The following is a 20618-nucleotide window of genomic DNA, read 5'->3' as shown; positions in this document are numbered from 1 at the left end:
CTGTATCTCTCTGCCTCTGGATCTCTTTATGCATGTATATGTGTCTCTGTCTCTCTCTTGGTCTCTATGAAATTTATCTGTTTTTCCTTTGGAACTTCTCAGAGTCTGCATTTTGCTAATTCAGTCCCCATAATACAGTTTAGTATGTTTTTCTGTCTCTTGTGTTTCATGTAAATTGGTAGTTGGATATAGGGGCTTAATAGATTTAGTTCTGAAAATTTCAGCAAGACTATCCCATAGGTAATACTGCACACTTGTTTTTAATATCCATATTTAGAAAGCACAGATCTCCATCCTCAGTCATGTCATAAATGCAGTGCTTTGCCTGGCTCCCCAATCTGAGAACCTACGGGAAACCAAGAGAAATGGTGACACGTCCCACAGATTCATTCTGGTTGTTACACACTGCTTCAGTGGGTCTTTAAAAACCTTTCTCTGCCTCTGTTTTCCTCTCCAGTAAGTAAATTTCACAGAAGTTTATTCTGATTATTTGTTAACTTCTAGTTTTAAACTTCTATATTTATCATGTAAATGATTGTTGTCTCTTACTCTAACATTGTCCACTCTCATGTGATGAGATAGCTCTTGTTAAAGAATGTGTACATACCTGTCCAAATATTTCAGAACAAGGTAAAACAGAAAGACAAAAGCAGGGTTTCTCTCCTAGATCAAATACAGTTAATATTTTGTGTGGAATAGTGAGTGAACATGAGGCAAGATATTGTCAGGTTGCACCCAAGTGAAATGGGTGTGAAGTCTTGCAGATTACAGCAATAACTGGGACTATAACAAAAAGGTTGAGAAACAGGTGAGGTTAAGGAGGTCTTAAGAGGTGGATAAGAAGTATTTGATATAGATAACCCTTTGCACCACTCAGAGTTGTTCATGCCCTCACATTGTACTTCCCATATTACAATACGGAGACTCCATTTTTGTGGGAACTAGATGCCCTCAGATCCTCTCAAGAGGGAGGTTCAGTCAATAGGGTTAGTGAAGCAATTTTCTGTCCTTGATAGAGCAGCTAGTTCTGAGGTCCCAGAAGATTAATTTTATCTCTCCACTACTGATTCCATATTTCCCTCACTCTCAGCCATTATTTCATCTGGTATAGTTTGCTCATCTAGAGAGAGAACCTACACATATATCCCTAAAGAAATTGAGCCCTTGGTTGCCTTGCTCTTAATAGTTCTTGGGTGCTGCAATTGCCTATTAACTGCTCTTCTGGAAACACAGGCATCAAGAGATGCCCCAGTGAATCCCCTGGACCCCAAACACACTTCTTCTAGCTGACTGTGTAGCAGCAGCCCTAAATCCTCACGATAATCAAGTCAATTATCTCCACCATAAAGCAAGTCCTTTCTTTGCCTGGTGGTCTACTATCATCAGATGAAAGTCTCAGTTTTGAGTTCATTGGACTCCTTTTGTGTCCCTTGACAGTGTTTCTACCTGGGATCTAGGGCCCAAGATTGTATAACCTAAGTTTATGGGGGAAAGAAAGCACACATTACAAAAGGGGGTCACTGGGAATGATGGTGAAGGAGGGGAAAATTCTACTCTATTCTTTGGTTCCTGGAGCCATGTACCTAAGGTACTGGGGAAAACCACTCTATATTATCTGTTTATTTAGTTCACATACAGCTTCCTGGAAGATAATGCCTTAAAATATAAGGAATTTTTTTCTAGCTGACACCTTAATTCAGCTTAAAGCAGATACTTCTGCATAATGACATACAATAGAAGATCAGTGGATCTCATGCTTATACTTCCATTAACTCACCTCCTTTGCTATAAACTGTGTCCTTTTAGCTGAGGCAATGTTATATTGGATAGCCTGGGTGTTTTTTAATTTTTTATTATTTGACAGTGAGAGAGAGAAAGAGAAATTGAGAACAAGCAGGGAGAGCAGCAGGCAGAGGGAAAAGGAGAAGCAGGTTCCCCTCTGAGAAGGGAGATTGATGTGGGGCTTGATCCCAGAACCCTGAGATCATGACTGAGCCAAAGCCAGATGCTTAACTGACTGAGCCACCCAGAACCCCTAGACTGAGTGTTTTGTAGGCCCTCAGATGGTGGTACTGGAAGAGATACTGCACACATGGAAGGCAGACCTTTAACTAAAGAATGTGTCAATTCAAGTAAACATAAATCACTCTCCCTTCCAAAGTGGTGGAGTTCACTATAATATACCTATCACCAAGTGGTTGGTATACCTGAGTATCATTAAGCGTTCAGGTTTATCTTCTTTGCTAACACATTGGATATTCAGTGGTGTCAGTAATTTGGCCTTGATGAGAAGGTGCTTAAGCAGTGCCTTCAACCATTCCACCATGCTCGTTCTCTGTTCATAGTAGCCATGAATTGGAATATACAAAGAGGGAGACTAAATGACATTCATAGTCTTTGTCAACCTGTCCATCTAAGTGTGAGAACTCCCAATGCAATGGATATTTTCTGGTGAGTATTAACATGTGACAAAAAGATCTAGGGGCTTTACGCCTATAGGTTCATACATATACTTCTTCCCTGGATGTTCCTGTCACCAATCTTCCAATCTTGCTCCTTCCAGGTTCCTGACTAACTAGTCAAGATATCTGTCACTACTTAAAAGCCCCTGTGCATCTTTAACCCAGGAGCTTTCTCCCTCAATTCAAATTGGACAAACAGGTGTGCTTCTTGGAATTTTGACCACTAGAAGAACTTCCCTTCACCACTGTCCTTTAGGGCAGCTTTATTGGACAGTGACAGACTGCTTTCAAAAATAGATGTACCAGAGTACACTCTCATCCACAGAAGATGAAACTCTGTAACTGTATACTTTAGTTGACACTTGATATTGTCCTACTTGATAGTTTTTACTTAAATGATAGGTGTGAAATTGTATCACTCTACAATTAATGAGGTTTAAATCCTTTAATATGTTTCAAGACCATTTGTACTTTGTCACAAAATTCCTATTGATTTACTTAGCCCATATTAATGCAGACACTTCCTTTTTTATTCATAGGAATCCATTATATATTCTAGATGCTAATCAGTCATATTTGCCTTAGTGTCTTCTCCAGTAAGAATTGGATCTTTAAGGAATTCCTAGCAGTCTCTTAATAATGTCTGTATGGTTCTTCTTGGTTTAGAAATACATGGACTAAACAAGTTGTCTGTTTCACATACCCAATATTCAATGGTGGAACCTGGATCAGGAAATAGCAATAAGCACACCTATTTTGAAAGTGGAGAAGGAAGACACATATAAAACTCACTGGTCTATAGCAATCCCAAGATTCTACTAGGCAGATTTTATGAGGAACTCCCACACTGAGAGTGTGCACTACTCCATAACTAGGGACTATTTCCATTTTCCCTAATTCATTATTTTCCAAGATAGTTAGTTTCACCTTCTCTAAAGTCCTTACTTTGATGTTTCTCCTCTTTGGCCACATTTGAAGAGTGAATTGAAAAATGTCTCCTCCATAAGAGTCTGATCAACTGTCCCAGACTTTCCTAGCCATTGAAAATTGATGGCTCTCAAATTCTTTAAAGTCTCAAGTAGCCAAATTTCTCCTTGTCCAGATTAATAGTTGACTTCTTATTTACTTATTCAGGTCTGTTCCACAGATCAGTAGCCACATTAACAATTCTGTTCTAAATATCTTTGTCTCTGTCCAAAATATATATGAAATATCTCAGTCCTATCAGGCTTCTCTGTGAGAATCACACTCTACGTTGCTGAATTTCTTTTACATGAACCATTTGTCAAATTAAAAAGATTTCCTGAGCAAAACCTTCAACCATTTAGAGTTTAAAACAATGGGATGTAATAAACACATCCTTGATATGGCCCTTAATGCAAGGCTGAGCTTTATTACCCTTTTTTTTCCTGAGTCTTTCTAATTTTTCTCTTTACTCATTGGAGATGAAGATTGAGAGCTTTTCCTCTAAGACCAGGAACAAGATAAGAATGCCCACCCTCACCACTCTTTCCCCCGCCCCCACATGCATGACTGACAAAGCCACTCATTCACCATGGTACTGGAGTCCTAGCTAGAGCAATTAAACAAGATAAAGAAATAAAAAGCACACAAATAGGACAAGAAGTAAAATGGTTTCTATTTGCAGATGATTTGATCTTATATATGAAAAATCATAAAGAGTTAAGCAAGCCACTGTTAGAAGTAATCAATGAGGGGCGCCTGGGTGGCTCAGTGGTTAAAGCCTCTGCCTTCAGCTCAGGTCATGATCTCAGGGTCCTGGGATCGAGTCCCGCATTGGGCTCTCTGCTCAGCAGGGAGCCTGCCTCCTCCTGTCTCTCTCTGCCTGCCTCTCTGCCTACTTGTGATCTGTCTGTCAAATAAATTAAAAAAAAAAGAAGTAATCAATGAATTCAGTAAAGTGGCAGGATATAAAATCAACATACAGAAATCATTCTTTTTTCCATACACTAACGACAAAACATCTGAAAAAGAAGAAAACTATCCCATTCACAATTGCATCAAAATCAATACATACTTAGGAATAAAACAAGGAGGTGAAAGATCTATGCAATGAAAACTATAAGACATTGATGAAAGAAATTGAGAACATAAACAAATAGAATGATATCCCATGTTCATGAAACAGAAGAATTAAAATAACTACACTAACCAAAGCCATCAATAGATTCAGTGCAATACCTATCATAGTTCCAATGGCATTTTTCACAGAAAAAAAACAATCCTAAAATTTGTATGGAACCACAAAAAAACCCAAATTTCCAAAGCAATCTGACAAAGAACAAAGCCAGATCCCACTTCCTGATTTCAAACTATACCACAAAGCTATAATAATTAAAACGGTATGGTGCTAGCATAAAAATACATACATGAACCAATGGAACAGAACAGAGAACCCAGAAATAAGCCTCCAATCAGTCAATGAATATATGACAAAGGAGCAAAGAATACTCAATGGGGAAAGGACAGTCTGTCCAACAAATGGTGTTGGAAAACTGGATAACCATATGCAGAAAAAAAAAATGGACCCTTATCTTACACAACCCACAAAAATTAACTCAAGATGGTTTAGAGGCTTAAACATATGACCTGAACTCATAAAACTCCTTGAAGAAAACATGAGGAAAAAGTCCCCTTGACACTGGTCTTGGCAATAATTTTTTGGAAATGACACCAAAAGCACAAAAAATAAAAGCAAAAATCATTAAGTAGGACTACATCAAATTAAAATCTCTGCACAGCAAAAAAAAAAAAAAATCAACAAGATGAAAAGGCAAGCTAGGAAATGGGGAAAATATTTACAAGCTATTTATGGTTAAGAGGTTATCTTCAGAGAGGATGAATACCCAAATGTTGTATCAACATGGATGGGACTGGAGGAGATTATACTGAGTGAAATAAGTCAAGCAGAGAGAGTCAATTATCATATGGTTTCACTAATTTGTGGAGCATAAGAAATAACATAGAGGACATTGGGAGGAGAGGAGAAGGGAATTAGGGGAAATTGGAGGAGGAGACAAACCATGAGAGACTGGACTCTGAGAAACAAACTGAGGGTTTTGGAGGGGAGGGAGCTGGGGCGTTGGGTGAATCCTGGTGGTGGGTATTAAGGGGGGCACATATTGCATGGAGAACTGGGTGTGATGCATAAACAATGAATTTTGGAACATTGAAAAAATAAAGTTAAAAAAAGATTACTAAAAAATAAAATTTAAAAAAAGAGGTACTGTCAAAAATATACAAAGAAGAGACTGTCTTTTTTCCATTGGACATTCTTTCCTGCTTTGTCGAAGATTAGTTGACCATAGAGTTGAGGGTCTATTTCTGGGCTCTCTATTCTGTTCCATTGATCTATGTATCTGTTTTTGTGCCAGTACCACGCTGTCTTGATGATGACAGCTTTGTAATGGAGCTTGAAGTCCGGAATTGTGATGCCACCAACTTTGGCTTTCTTTTTCAATATTCCTTTGGCTATTCGAGGTCTTTTCTGGTTCCATATAAATTTTAGGATTATTTGTTCCATTTCTTTGAAAAAAAATGGGTGGTATTTTGATAGGAATTGCATTAAATGTGTAGATTGCTTTAGGTAGCATAGACATTTTCACAATATTTGTTCTTCCAATCCAGGAACATGGAACATTTTTCCATTTCTTTGTGTCTTCCTCAATTTCTTTCATGAGTACTTTATAGTTTTCTGAGCATAGATTCTTAGCCTCTTTGGTTAGGTTTATTCCTAGGTATCTTATAGTTTTGGGTGCAATTGTAAATGGGATTGACTCCTTAATTTCTCTTTCTTCTGTCTTGTTGTTGGTGTAGAGAAATGCAACTGATTTCTGTGCATTGATCCGAAGGGGCACATGCACCTGAATGTTTATAGCAGCAATGTCTACAATAGCCAAACTATGGAAAGAACCTAGATGTCCATCAACAGACGAATGGATAAAGATGATGTGGTATATATACACAATGGAATACTATGCAGCCATCAAAAGAAATGAAATCTTGCCATTTGTGACGACGTGGATGGAACTAAAGGGTATCATGCTTAGCAAAATAAGTCAATAGGAGAAAGACAACTATCATATGATATTCCTGATATGAGGAAGTGGAGATGCAACATAGGGGGTTAAGGGTAGGAGAAGAATAAATGAAACAAGATGGGATTGAGAGGGAGACAAACCATAAGTGACTCTTAATCTCACAAAACAAACTGAGGGCTGCTGGAGGGAGGGGGCTTGGGAGAGGGGGGTGGGGTTATGGACATTGGGGAGGGTATGTGCTATGGTGAGTGCTATGAAGTGTGTAAACCTGGTGATTCACAGACCTGTACCTCTGGGGATAAAAATATATGTTTATAAAAAATAAAAAATAAAAAATATATATACAAAGAATCATACAATTCAGTAACCAAATAAAAAAAAAAGAATAATCTAGATTTAAAATGGGCAGAGGAACTTAAACATTTTTCCAAAGAAGACATCCAAAAGGCCAACAATTACATAAAAAGATGCTCCATGTTACTAATCATCAGGGAAATGCAAATCAAAACCACAATGAGATACCACCTCATACCTGTTAGAATGGTTATTATCAAGAAAAAAAGAGATAATAAGTATTGATGAGGATGTGAGGAATAGGTAATCCCAATGCACTGTTATAGGAATGTAAATCCAACCATTATTAAAAACAGTGTGGAGGGGGTGCCTGGGTGGCTCAGTCGATTAAATGTCTCCCTGGTCCTGGGATCAAGCCCCACATTAGGGGGGGACTTAGTGGGGACTCTGCTTCTCCCTCTCCCACTCCCCCTGATTGTGCTTACTCTCTCTCTCTCTTAAATAAATTTGATGGCATTGATAGCATTAAGCTAAATGAGATAACCGGGAGTTGGGGGAAGACAAACACTCTGTGATATCACTAGTATGTGGAATCTAAAAATGCTGAACTTATGAACACAGAGAAGAATGATGGTGACTAGGGGCTGGTTGGCAGAATTGCGGAGACATTTGTAAATGTACAAATTTGCTCTTAAAAGATAATTAGGTTCTGGAGATCTAATGCACAGCATAGTGAATATAGTCAACAATACTGTATTATACACTTCAAAGTAACTAAGAGACCAGATTTTAAAATGTTCTCACCACAGAATAGAAATGATAATTATATGACACAAAATAATTGTTCACTAATGCTACAGGCAGTAATCATATTGCAACATATAAAGGTATCAAATCAATATATTGCATAACAAACTTATACATAGTCATATGTAAATTATATCTCAATAAAAATAAATTTTTAAATAAAATAAATTGCAAAATGATATTAATGTAACTGGTATTTTTTTATACTTCAATCCTACCTACTGTCATTCAAATACCTTCCAAATGTAACCTACCTACTACATTGTTGCTAGAGGGGAGGTAGGCAGGGGAATGGTTTAAATGGGTGATGGGTAGTAAGAAGGGAACTTTCTGAGTGCCCAGGTGGCTCAGTGGGTTAATCCTCTGCCTTCGGCTCAGGTCATGATCTCAGGGTCTTGGGATTGAGCCCCACATTGGGCTTTCTGCTCAGCAGGGAGCCTGTTTCCCCCTCTCTCTCTGCCTGCCTCTATGCCTACTTGTGATCTCTCTCTCTCTGTCAAATAAAATAAATACAATCTTAAAAAAAAAAGAAGGGCACTTGCTGTGATGAGCACTGGGTGTTGTATGTAAGTTATGAATCACTAAATTCTACACCTGAAACTAATAATATACTGTATGTGAAGTAATTGGAATTTAAGTAAAATCCTGAAAAAAAAAAGAAATGCTAAGTCTTTATGCTAAAATTCATGCTCAACTTTTCATTCTTACGGAGTATGGCTCCCAATGATACCTCCTGCACATTCAAACCACTTCACTTTGTTAATTTGTCTGACTATGGAAAATGCTCTTCTCTTTTGTGAAATAAATCCTACAAAATGAGGTAAAGCCCCTCCTCCTGACTGAACTTTCCATGGACTTCCTGATAAGCCACATGAGTTCTTATTCTTTTCAAGTCCCTTAGTCTGTGGTCTGTTTCAATCATCTTACATTGAACTATACCAAAAACGTAGAATTTATTATTTTATATATGGGTCGGTCCTCTAGCTAGATATTCCTAGACAGGAAACTTTCCTAATTTCTCTTTTCATCCTTACCACCCACCTTGAAGTATTTATCTAGCAAACTCTTAGTGGGGGCTGGCAGATTCACTGTTCCTGTGTGATATTACATGACAAAATCTCTGTGCAATTACTGTGGGCAAGCTAAACTGTCTTTTTAGTCCCATAGACTGACCTAGTTTAGAATATGTGGTTCACCTAAGAGTAGAATCTGGCATATACCATTGGTCTAAATGTTCTTCAGGGGCAAGTTGAAATAACCATGTTTTATTTTCCCAGGTTTTTTCCTTAAAGTAATACTTTAGGGGCGCCTGGGTGGCTCAGTGGGTTAAAGCCTCTGCCTGAGGCTCAGGTCATGATCCCAGGGTCCTGGGATTGAGCCCAGCATTGGGCTCTCTGCTTGGCAGGGAGCCTGCTTCCCTACCCCCGCCCCGCCTGCCTCTCTGCCTACTTGTGATCTCTGTCAAATAAATAAATAAAATTTTAAATAAAATAAAATAATACTTTAATGGCATTTCCCATCAGTACCTCTAGCATATGATTTTCAACAGCAATTGAAATGCAAGTTGGTGCACTGATGAAGGCAGTTCTTAGAAGACAGCAGTTCCTGGGAACCTAACCCATCCATAGGAGCTTCCAGAAGATTAACTTCCATTTATCAGCAGCAGCTCTTATTCGTCACCTGCCTGAGCTCATCTGAACCCATAAAAAGTTAGATCTGCACAGTATTATGGAAATATCCTCCAGTAACATCTAGCAGAGTTTTGTCTCCTGATGAAACCCTCATAGTACCTTAGCAATAGACTTCCCATACTTTCTTATACATATGTAGCGAGCAATGCCACAAACAACATACTTATACCTGGACTGGCAACCCAAACATCCTTTATTTGTACTACAGTTTCCTTGGAATGGGGTAAGCACCCACACTCCCTCCTGGAGATTTCAGTAATTCCCCTTTTCTCAATCCTATCCAAATGTAAACTCATGGAAGATTTGGCAAAGGTTTTAAATACCTCTTCACTTAAAGTCTTTAATTAAATAGAATAATTCATGTGACTCATCAAAATTGAGAACAAAAGCATTCATTAACACAATGAACACTGAAAAGAGATTTAAAAAATAAATAAAAATAGAAATAAAAGAATCCATTAAATTGGGATGCCTGGGTGGCTCGGTTGGTTAAGTGGCTGTCTTTGGCTCAGCTTATGATCCCAGGGTTCTGGGATCAAGCCCCACATCAGGCTCCTTGCTCACTCAGCAGGGAGCCTGCTTCTCTCTCTGCCTGCCACTCCCTCTTCTTGTGCATGTGCTCTATCTCTCTGACAAATTTCTTTTAAAAACTCTTAAAAATAATCCATTAAATCTCTGAGGTAATATGTATATGTAATGACATCTAGTTTTTTTAAATTTTTTTATTAATTTCTTTTCAGCATAACAGAATTCATTGTTTATGCACCACACCCAGTGCTCCATGCCATGTGCCCTCCATAATACCTACCACCTGGCTCCCCCAACCTCCTACCCCCTGCCCCTTCAAAACCCTCAGATTGTTTTTCAGAGTCCATAGTCTCTCATGGTTCATCTCCCCTTCCAATTTCCCTCAACTCCCTTCTCCTCTCCATCTCCCCATGTCCTCCATGTTATTTGTTACACTCCACAAATAAGTGAAACCATATGATAATTGACTCTCTCTGCTCGACTTATTTCACTCAGCATAATCTCTTCCAGTCCCGTCCATGTTGCTACAAAAGTTAGGTATTCATCCTTTCTGATGGAGGCATAATACTCCATAGTGTATATGGACCACATCTTCCTTATCCATTCGTCTGTTGAAGGGCATCTTGGTTCTTTCTACAGTTTGGTGACCGTGGCCATTGCTGCTATAAATACTGAGGTATAGATGGCCTTTATTTTCACTACATCTGTATCTTTGGGGTAAATGCCCAGTAGTGCAATTGCAGAGTCATAGGGAAGCTCTATTTTTAATTTCTTGAGGAATCTCCACACTGTTTTCCAAAGTGGCTGCATCAACTTGCATTCCCACCAACAGTTTAAGAGGGTTCCCCTTTCTCCACATCCTCTCCAACACATGATGTTTCCTGTCTTGCTAATTTTGGCCATCCTAACTGGTGTAAGGTGGTATCTCAATGTGGTTTCAATTTGAATCTCCCTGATGGCTAGTGATGATGAACATTTTTCATGTGTCTGATAGCCATTTGTATGTCTTCATTGGAGAAGTATCTGTGACTTTTATCATTTGGTTAAAGACTGAGCAATCTAGCTAGTCAACAGTGTTGGGACACATCTTGTTCCTCTTTTTAACCAGACCTCTAGAACCAAATGTTTTGTTTTTTCCTTCAGACAACATAAACTAGCCAGAGTTGAGAATCTGCATATCCTACTATTTCCTCTCCTAACCCTTGAGGCTTCCTAGAATATATAAGTATTAGAGCAACTTTGACCATCTACTCCATCCACTGAATCATCCATACAACCATAAATTTCTAGGAGATAAATACTGAACACACACAAGAAAGAATGCATACCAGTTTTCCATATTTGTTCCTAGTCTCTGCAAATATTGCACATTCAGTAACTATATTATTACAACAAATTCTCACACAAATCTCCTTACACCAATTTTGAGCAGATGCTTAAAATATCAGAAACAACTTGGTAGTGTGATCCCATTGGCTATGTCAACCAAGGGCAAATTTTCAAGATTTAATGGAGGAGAAAAAGAGGTTTGTGTCCCACAATATCAGAAATTGCTATTAGTTGACATGAATTTTGTACATCATCTCCCATCAGAAATCCACATTGGACATAGGACACAATAATTAAAACATCAAAGTTATAAGTAAATAGTACTGAAGGGATGACATTCTTCATTCCATTCTTCTTTATGATCCAAATTGCCTCCTGATTCCTTAGATTATAGCTGATGGAGACTGAGATGTGACCAAACTTACCAGGTGATTAGCCCTGAAGGAGCCCTTAACAAACATTAGCCACCTCAGATTGCTCTTCCCAGGAGACATAACCAGGCCAGTTGCATAGCTTTGTTTCTGTTCAAAGGCACATCCCCTCTCTTGATTTATTCCCATTATGGTCAGAAATATAGAACAGACATTGATCACCCTCTTGTCTGGATTATGCTGCATAAAAATATTTAGGAGACAATGTCTCTACACTCTTGGGGACCTCTATCAGGTATCACTCCTTTACAGTCAGAGGTCTGAGACAGAACAGGGCTCAATCTCTGAAGAAAAAGAAGTAGGAAGTTTCTAAACATTAACATTTTACAAATACTTGCAGACTATTAATAAATGATGAGGCCACTCCTCATTCAGCGTGAAAGTATGAACCTCCAAGACTTAAATGTATTGTGCTTGTGTGGTATCAAGTCAGCTGTCAGTCCATTTGGCATATTATCTGTCTCAAATTAACCTTTCTTTATCCAAAGGCGGTAAGAATTTTGTTAAAGTCCATTCCTGTGCATGTTACTAGGGGTCAATTTTTCTGAGAGGAAAAATCTGGACAGAACCTCAGCAGGACCATCTCTTCTTTTGTAACCTCTTCAAGGCATCTTTGATTTCCTTGTTCCTCAGACTGTAAATCAAGGGATTTAACATTGGAATGACCACAATGTAGAAAACTGATGCAAATCTGTCAAAACTGGAGGAACTGCCAGAGCTGGAACTCAAATAGACAAACATACCAGAGGTATAGAAGAGGGAAACTGCTGTCAGATGAGAAGCACATGTGTTGAAAGTCTTGGACCTGCCTTTGGCTGAAGTGATTTTCATGATGGAGATGACGATATAGCCATAGGATATCATGATAATGAGGGCATTTATAATCCCAAAGATCATTGTTAATATAGCAGTCAACAGTTGTACAAAGAAAGTGTCAGTGCAGGACAGGGCTAACAGCTGGGGCATGTCACAGAAGAAGTGCTTGATGACATTAGGCCCACAAAAGTGGAGCTGAAACATGGTACACAACTGGGATATAGAAGCAGAGAGTCCAGCCAAATAGGATCCCAGCACCATCCGAATACAGAGGGTGGGTGACATGATGGATGAATAGAGAAGTGGATTGCAAATTGCACTATATCGGTCATAAGCCATGGCTGTCATGAGACAAGACTCACTCAGTCCCATGGTTGAAAAGACAAAGTACTGAATAGCACAATCCACAAAGGTGATAGTCTGCTGCTCTTGGAAAAAGTTGGAGAGCATCTTGGGAGCTATAGAGGTCACATAGCAGATATCTATGAAGGACAGATTACTGAGGAAGAAGTACATGGGTGTGTGGAGGTGAGAGTCTATCCTTATTAAGATGATGAGGCACAGGTTCCAAGTCAGAGTCAAAATGTAGATCAGCGGGAATACAACAAAGAGCACTGCTAGGATTCTGGGAAAATCAGAGAATCCCAAAAGGATGAAATAGGTGATCTGTGTAATATTTCCTCCCCCAATCATTGGCTTGTACTTCTAAAATCAGAAAAGAGAGAAGAGAATGCACTGCTGACTCAGGTGAGATGACAGTATTATATTTCCCATATGTGCTACTTTTTCCCTCCAAGGAGTGCTGGGAAAAAACAATGTCTCACTGTCCTAGTGAAAAGACCCAGATTTTCATCTCAAATTATCAAGAAGTGTGATTTTAAAAGTGCTTCCAACTAATATTATATTTGACTAATAGAATTGAAATTAAAAAAAGAAAAAAGTGCTTCAGATTCTCAATTATTTCATGAAGTCTCATGAAAATTAAAGAGATATGTTTGAATTTGAGAACTAAAATAATGTAAGTGCTGTGATTATTACAGCGATCATTCATTAAAAGTTTTTTTTTCTATTAAACATTTTATTTATTTTTTTATTTTTTTAATTGTGTTACATTAGTCACCATGAAATACACCATTAGTTTTTGAGGCAGAGTTCCAAGATTCATTATTTATGTACAACACCCAGCGCTCCATGCAATACATGCCCTCCTTGATAATCACCACCAGGCTCACCCATAACCCCACCCCCATTCCCTCTAAAACCTTCAGTTTGTTTCTCAGAGTCCACAGTCTCTCATGGTTCATTTCCCCCTCTGATTGTCCCCCTTCACTTTTCCTTTCCTTCTCCTAATGCCCTCCATGTTATCCCTTATGTTCCACAAGTAAGTGAAACCATATGATAATTGACTTTCTCTACTTGATTTATTTCACTCAGCATAATCTCCAGTCCCATCTATGTTGATGCAAAAGTTGGGTATTCATCCTTTCTGATAGCTGAGTAATATTCCATTGTATATATGGACCACATCTTCTTTATCTATTTGTCTGTTGAAGGGTATCTCAGCTCTTTTCACAGTTTGGCTATTGTGGACATTGCTGCTATGAACACTGGGGTGCATATGGCCCTTCTTTTCACTACATCTGTATTTTGGGGTAAATACCCAGTAGTGACATTGTTGCATCATAAGGTAGCCCTATTTTTAATTTTTTTGAGGAATCTCCACACTTTTCCAAAGGGGCTGCACCAATTTTCATTCCCACCAATGGTGTAAGAGGGTTCCTCTTTCTCCACATCCTCTCCAACTTTTGTTGTTTCCTGCCTTGTTAATCTTTGCCATTCTAATTGGTGTAAAGTGGTATCTCAATGTGGTTTTGATTTGAATTTCCCTGATGGGCAACGAGGATGAATGTTTTTTCATGTGTCTGCTAGTCATCTGTATGTCTTCATTGAAGAAGTGTTGGTTCATGTCTTCTGCCCATTTTTTTCTTTTTTTATTTTCTTTTATTTTTTTAATTTTTTTAAATAAAAAAGTTTTTTTTTTAAACCTCAGACAATTCATTATATAATCACTGCTTTACAAGAACATAAGTAAAATCACTCTAGATTAAAACTGAGATAGCTCTTCAGGCCCACATGGCCATCTAGATAATGTTTTGAAATTTACTCTTTTATCCTAACAAAAAGTTATTTAGCCTCTTTGCAATAATTTCACAAACTTTTATATGAATGCAGTCAGTTTATCATCTTCTAGGTGGCCTAGAAAACTATATCATAACTTATGACTCTGATAATATTTTTTGAGGCACAGTATATGTAACCAATAAAGTTATGGAACAAGTCTTCTTAGGGAATTCTTCATACTAAGTATATCAAAGGGAAGGCAGTAGTATAGCTCACTACTGACCCCAGCATTTTTTTTCATTTTTAGGGTACTTTACTACTTGAGAAACAGCATGAGAACAAATTGAGAACATTAAAGGTTCAGACTTCGGAGTTTTGTCTGATATTCTCTCGCTTGTCCCAGTAGCTTAAACACACAAGACTGATTTATTCAAAATGAAGTGAGAACATTAAGAACCCCTGGACTATGAAATTACTAGGACAGTTACAAGAAAATTCATGGAGATGCTCAGCACACAATTCTGTACACAGTAGTTGTTCAAAAGATGTTGGCTATTATTATCATGGATTGCTTACAGATAACCATGATGACAGCCGTGCCCATGGTTAGGAACATCAACAGTGCTGTAGTTGTATGGGTTAATCTGAGGAACTTCCTGAGGCATCACTGACCTTGTGGACAGTGAGAATCATTACCTTTAGGCAGATGTAGATTCAGACCTCATGTAGAAACAAATCAAACCACCCAGGGCCATGAAGACACAAAGCACATAAACAATTTTCTATTTAATTTGCTTGAGTTTGAGTACACTTGGTTAACTGACAACCAGCATCAGACAATGATGGACCTGATGCAGAGGAAAAGTTACTTTTAAGGATTTATATATCTTAATAGCTTTTGTTCCTGTAAATAATATGTTCCTGTAACACTGGTTTTTACCTACTGGATGTATCATGCTTAGCAAGTTATTGACTCCTCTGTGCTTCAGTTGTATCATCTATAAACAGAGCTAAGAGTACTTACCACTTCAGAGGGTTGCTGCAAAGACTGATTGACATAAAGCACTTAAAACAGTAAGGGCTCAATAAATGTTGGCAACTATCATCCCCATTATCATTCCTCTCTGTGAAGGAAAAATAAAGTAAGCTAATACTGAAATATCAAGAAGTTCTTCACATAAATTACTTTCTAAATTAAATGGTCTCTAAGCCAAGACTCAAAAATATTGTTAGTCAATAATTGTATTTATTTCTGTCTGGTATTACTCTGTTATCTCCCAGTCAGCTGGAGTGTAAATGGCTGATGCTGCTTTTCATGGGCCACCACCACCAGGCACTCTGAGCTGATGAAGCTCCATACAGCACATGATCTAGTGGACATGTTTCACTATTACCGATAAGCACCATGTATACGAATAGTTGTGTTACTGAACAAATACATAGTGAACAAATGGTGCTTTCACCCACTTTTGGAGACAAAACTAAAATTATCTTATTTCATTTCAATTATACTTTTCTGAACTTGGAAGTCTTTCTGTTGACTCCTAAAGTGTGGCCAATATAACTTCTCCACAATTTTATCCAAGATGAGTTGGAGTCAATGAAAATATTTTGAAAATATAAACTCTTATGCACAACATCCCCCAATACACAAACATAATCAATCAATTTGGTGAAAAGAAGTTATGCTTCTGATCAATCACTTGCAGTAAAGCTCTTCGCTTTTTTTATAATTTAATTTTATTTTTTCAGTGTTCCAAAATTCATTGTTTATGTACCACACCCACTGCTCCATGCAATACATGCCCTCCTTAATACCCACCACCAGGTTGACCCATCCCCCTCAACCACTTCCTTTAAAAACCCTCAATTTGTTTCTCAGAATGCACAGTCTCTCATGGTTCATCTCTCCCTCCAATTTCCCCCAATTCGCTTTTCCTTTCATCCTCCTAATGTCCTCCATGTTATTCCTTATGTTCCACAAGTAAGTGAAACCATACGATAATTGACTTTCTCTGGTTGACTTATTTCACTCAGCATAATCTTCTCTAGTCCCGTCCATGTTGATTCAAGAGTTAGGTATTCATCCTTTCTGATGGCTGAGTAATATTCCATTGTATATATGGACCACATCTTCTTGATCCATTCATCTCTTGAAGGGCATCTCATCTCTTTCCGCAGTTTGGCAATTGTGGACATTGCTGCTATGTACAGGGTATTGGGGGTACATATAGACATCTTTTCATTACCTCTGTACCTTTGTATCTAGTAGTACAACCAGGGTCATAGGGTAGTTCTCCTTTTAATTTTTTGAGGAATCTGCACACTGTTTTCCAAAGTGGCTGCACCAACTTGCATTCCCACCAACAGTGTAAGAGGGTTCCCCTTTCTCCACATCCTCTCCAATATTTATTGTTTCCTGTATTGTTAATCTTGGCCATTCTAACTGGTGTAAGGTGGTATCTCAAAATGATTTTTATTTGAATTTCCCTGATGGCTAATGATGATAAGCATTTTTTATGTTTCTGCTAGCCATCTGTATGCTGTCTTTGGAGAAGTGTCTGTTCATGTTTTCTGCCCATTTTTTAAACACTTGGAAACTAAAGACCATCCTGCTCAAGAATGTTTGGATCAACCAGGAAATCAAAGAAGAACTTAAACAATTCATGGAAACCAGTGAGAATGAGGACACATCAGTCCAAAACCAATGGGATACAGCAACGGCAGTCCTAAGGGGGAAATACATAGCCATCCAAGCCTTCCTCAAAAAAATCGAAATATCCAAAATACAGCAACTCTCTTTACACCTTAAGGAACTGGAAAATCAATAACAAATTAAGCCAACCCCATGCACAAGAAGAGAAATAATTAATATTAGAGCAGAGATCAATGAGAGATAGAAACTAGAGATACAGTATACCATGTCAACAAAACTAGAAGCTGGTTCTTTGAAAGAATTAATAAGAATGATAAATGATTGGTCAAACTAATCCAAGAGAAAAGAGAGAGGACCCAAATTAATACAATTATGAGTGAAAGGGGAGAGATCATGACTAACACCAAGGAAATAGAAACAATCATCAGAAATTATTATCAACATTTATATGCCAATAAGTTAATCAACCTAGAAGAAATGGATGCATTCCTGGAAATCTATAAATTTACAAGTCTGTAAAAGGAAGAAATTGACAATGTGAATAGACCAATATCTAGTAATGAGATTGAAGCAGTGGTCAAAAAACTCCCAAAGAGGAGCCTGGGTGGTTCATTGGGTTAAGCCTCTGCCTTCAGCTCAGGTCATGATCTCAGCATCCTAGGATCGAGCCCCATATCAGGCTCTCTGCTCAGCAGGGAGCCTGCTTCCCCTAGCCCCTCCCTGCCTGCCACTCTGCCTACTTGTGATCTCTGTCTGTCAGATAAATAAATAAAATCATTAAAAAAACCAAACTCCCAAAAAACAAGAGTCCAGAAACTGACAGATTCACTGGGGAATTCTTTTTTTTTTTTTTTTCTGGTACATAAATGTAATGAAATATTATTACTAGACCTGTCTTATAGTAAATGTCAAAGGGAGACATTCAGGTTGAAATAAAATAATGTTGTAATATGGATTTGTAAGCTTAATTTTAATTTCCCAATGAAATTAGAAGACACATGTATGAGAATATTATTGGTCTGTGTATGAAATATAAAGAATTAATTCATGTAATTAATATTTAAAATGAGGAAGAATTATGTATACTAATAGAGTTTATATATGATTAAATTAAGGAAAATACAGATGAATATAGGGGAAGGAGAAAAAAGAGAGAGAGATGGAAGCAAATCATAAGAACCTCTTAGCTATAGTTAACAAACTGAGGGCTGATGGAGAGAGGTGGGTAGGGGATGGGCTAAATGGATAATGGGAATGAAGGAGGACACTTGATATGGGCACTAGATGTTCTATAGAAGAGATGAATCACTAAATCCTACTCCTGAAACCAATATTGCCCTATATATTAAGTAATTAGTTTTTTTTTTATTTTTAAATTTTATTTCATTTCACTGGGGAATTCTACCAAACATTCAATGAAGACATAATACCTATTCTCCTGAAGCTGTTTCCAAAAATGGAAACAGAAGGAAAACATCCAGACTCTATGAAGCCAGGACTACCTTGATCCCCAAACCAGAAAAAGACCCCATCAAAAAGGAGAGTTTCAGACCTGATGAATATGGATGCCAAGATTCTCAACAAGATCCTAGTTAATAAGATCCAACAGTACATTAAAAAGATTAGCTCTTCACTTTCTCATCACATTCTGGTGACAGAGACAGCCAGAGGTAAAGGTATTTCATATGACTCAGCATTCCCCAAAAGGTAAGGAAAGGTGGATTGTTCTACTCATTCATGACAAAATGTATCTTCTTAAACTTTGGTATGTTATAGGAAAGGGGGAAAATTCACTTTTTGTTTATGTTTTTGCATGTGTCCACCATTTCCCAAGACAAATTAAAGAAACAGTGACTGGTGTAAATATTAATTGGAGGGGAATGGAACCAATGTTCATGTTCTAGAGGCAGAAAGGTCTCCCCCCGCCAATATCGTAGAATCTAGAAAGACCTCGAGGATCTGGTTGTGAAAATAATGAATCATAATTTTAGGCAGGACTCTTGAAAGAAGCTAGGAGGAAGAGTCCTTATGTGCAGAGGAAGGCCCATCAGAATAATGTCAGATCTGTCCACAGAAACCTGGCAAGCCAGAAATGGCAGGCAAGATTTATGTAGTGAAAAGAAGGGCCATCTGTACCCCAATGTTTATAGCAGCAATGGCCATGGTTGCCAAACTGTGGAAAGAACCAAGATGCCCTTCAACGGACGAATGGATAAGGAAGATGTGGTCCATATACACTATGGAGTATTATGCCTCCATCAGAAAGGATGAATACCCAACTTTTGTAGCAACATGGATGGGACTGGAAGAGATGATGCTGAGTGAAATAAGTCGAGCAGAGAGAGTCAATTATCATATGGTTTCACTTATTTGTGGAGCATAACAAATAGCATGGAGGACATGGGGAGTTAGGAGAAGGCATTTGGGGAAATTGGAAGGGGAGGTGAGCAATGGGAGACTGTGGACTCTGAAAAACAATCTGAAGGGTTTGAAGAGGTGGGGGGGTGGGAGGTTGGGGTAACCAGGTGGTGGGTATTAGAGAGGGCACAGTCTGCATGGAGCACTGGGTGTGGTGCAAAAACAATGATTACTGTTATGCTGAAAATAAATTTTAAAAAGTGATTAAAAAATAAAGAAAACCAAAGCAGGTGAGATGACAATGCTAGACTCTAAACTATATTACAAGGCTCTGACCATCAGGACAGTAAAGTACTGGCACAGAAACAAAGACTTGGATCAATGGAACAGAATAGAAAACCCAGTCATGGACCCTCAGTTCTATGGCCAACTAATCTTTAACAAAGCAGGAAAGAATATCCAATGGAAAAAAGACAGTCTCTTCAATAAATGGTGCTGGTAAAATTGGACAGCTAATGTAGAAGAATGAAACTGGACCATTCTATTACACCATACATGAAGATAAACTCAAAATGGATGAAGGACATTCATTTGAGACAGGAATCCATCAAAATCCTAGAGGAGAACATAGGCAGCACTGTTTTCAACCTTGGCTGCAGCCTCTTTGACCTCACCCATAGCAACTTCTTTCTTGCTGTACACGTCTCCAAGGCAAGGGAAACAAAAGCAAAAATGAACTATTGGGACTTCATCAAGATCAAGAGCTTCTGTAGAGCAAAGGAACAGTCAACAAAACTAAGCTGCAGGGAATGGGAGAAGATATTTGCAGATGACATTGCAGATAAAGTGCTGATAATCAAGATCTGTAAAGAATTTCTCAAACTCATTATCCAAATAAACAAATAATCCAGTCAACAAATGGGCAGGAGACATGAACAGCCATTTCTACAAATAAGGCATACAAATAGCCAACAGACACGTGCAAAAATGCTTTACATCACTCGGCATCAGGGAATTAGAAATCAAAACCACAATGAGATACCACCTCATACCAGTCAGAATGG

At 38.2% G+C, this 20618-nt stretch overlaps 1 protein-coding gene across 1 annotated transcript; it reads right to left on the bottom strand.

Annotated features, from left to right (window-relative positions):
• Nucleotides 1-12173: 12173 nt before the first annotated feature.
• On the bottom strand, nucleotides 12174-13112 carry LOC111150220 (olfactory receptor 5AN1-like). The gene has a single exon (XM_022507641.1). The coding sequence runs from the start codon at nucleotides 13110-13112 to the stop codon at nucleotides 12174-12176; it is 939 nt and encodes a 312-aa protein (XP_022363349.1).
• Nucleotides 13113-20618: the final 7506 nt, after the last annotated feature.

Source organism: Enhydra lutris, unplaced genomic scaffold (genome assembly GCF_002288905.1).
Source record: "Enhydra lutris kenyoni isolate GAN:26980312 unplaced genomic scaffold, ASM228890v2 scaffoldscaffold22, whole genome shotgun sequence".
Classification (NCBI taxonomy): domain Eukaryota; kingdom Metazoa; phylum Chordata; class Mammalia; order Carnivora; family Mustelidae; genus Enhydra; species Enhydra lutris.
The sequence above is the reverse complement of the archived record's forward strand: the minus strand, read 5'-3'. Positions and strand labels throughout refer to the sequence as shown.

Bases quoted from the DNA above. Each gene is read 5' to 3' on its own strand.
- LOC111150220 (XM_022507641.1), bottom strand. From the start codon at position 13,112: ATGATTGGGGGAGGAAATATTACACAGATCACCTATTTCATCCTTTTG.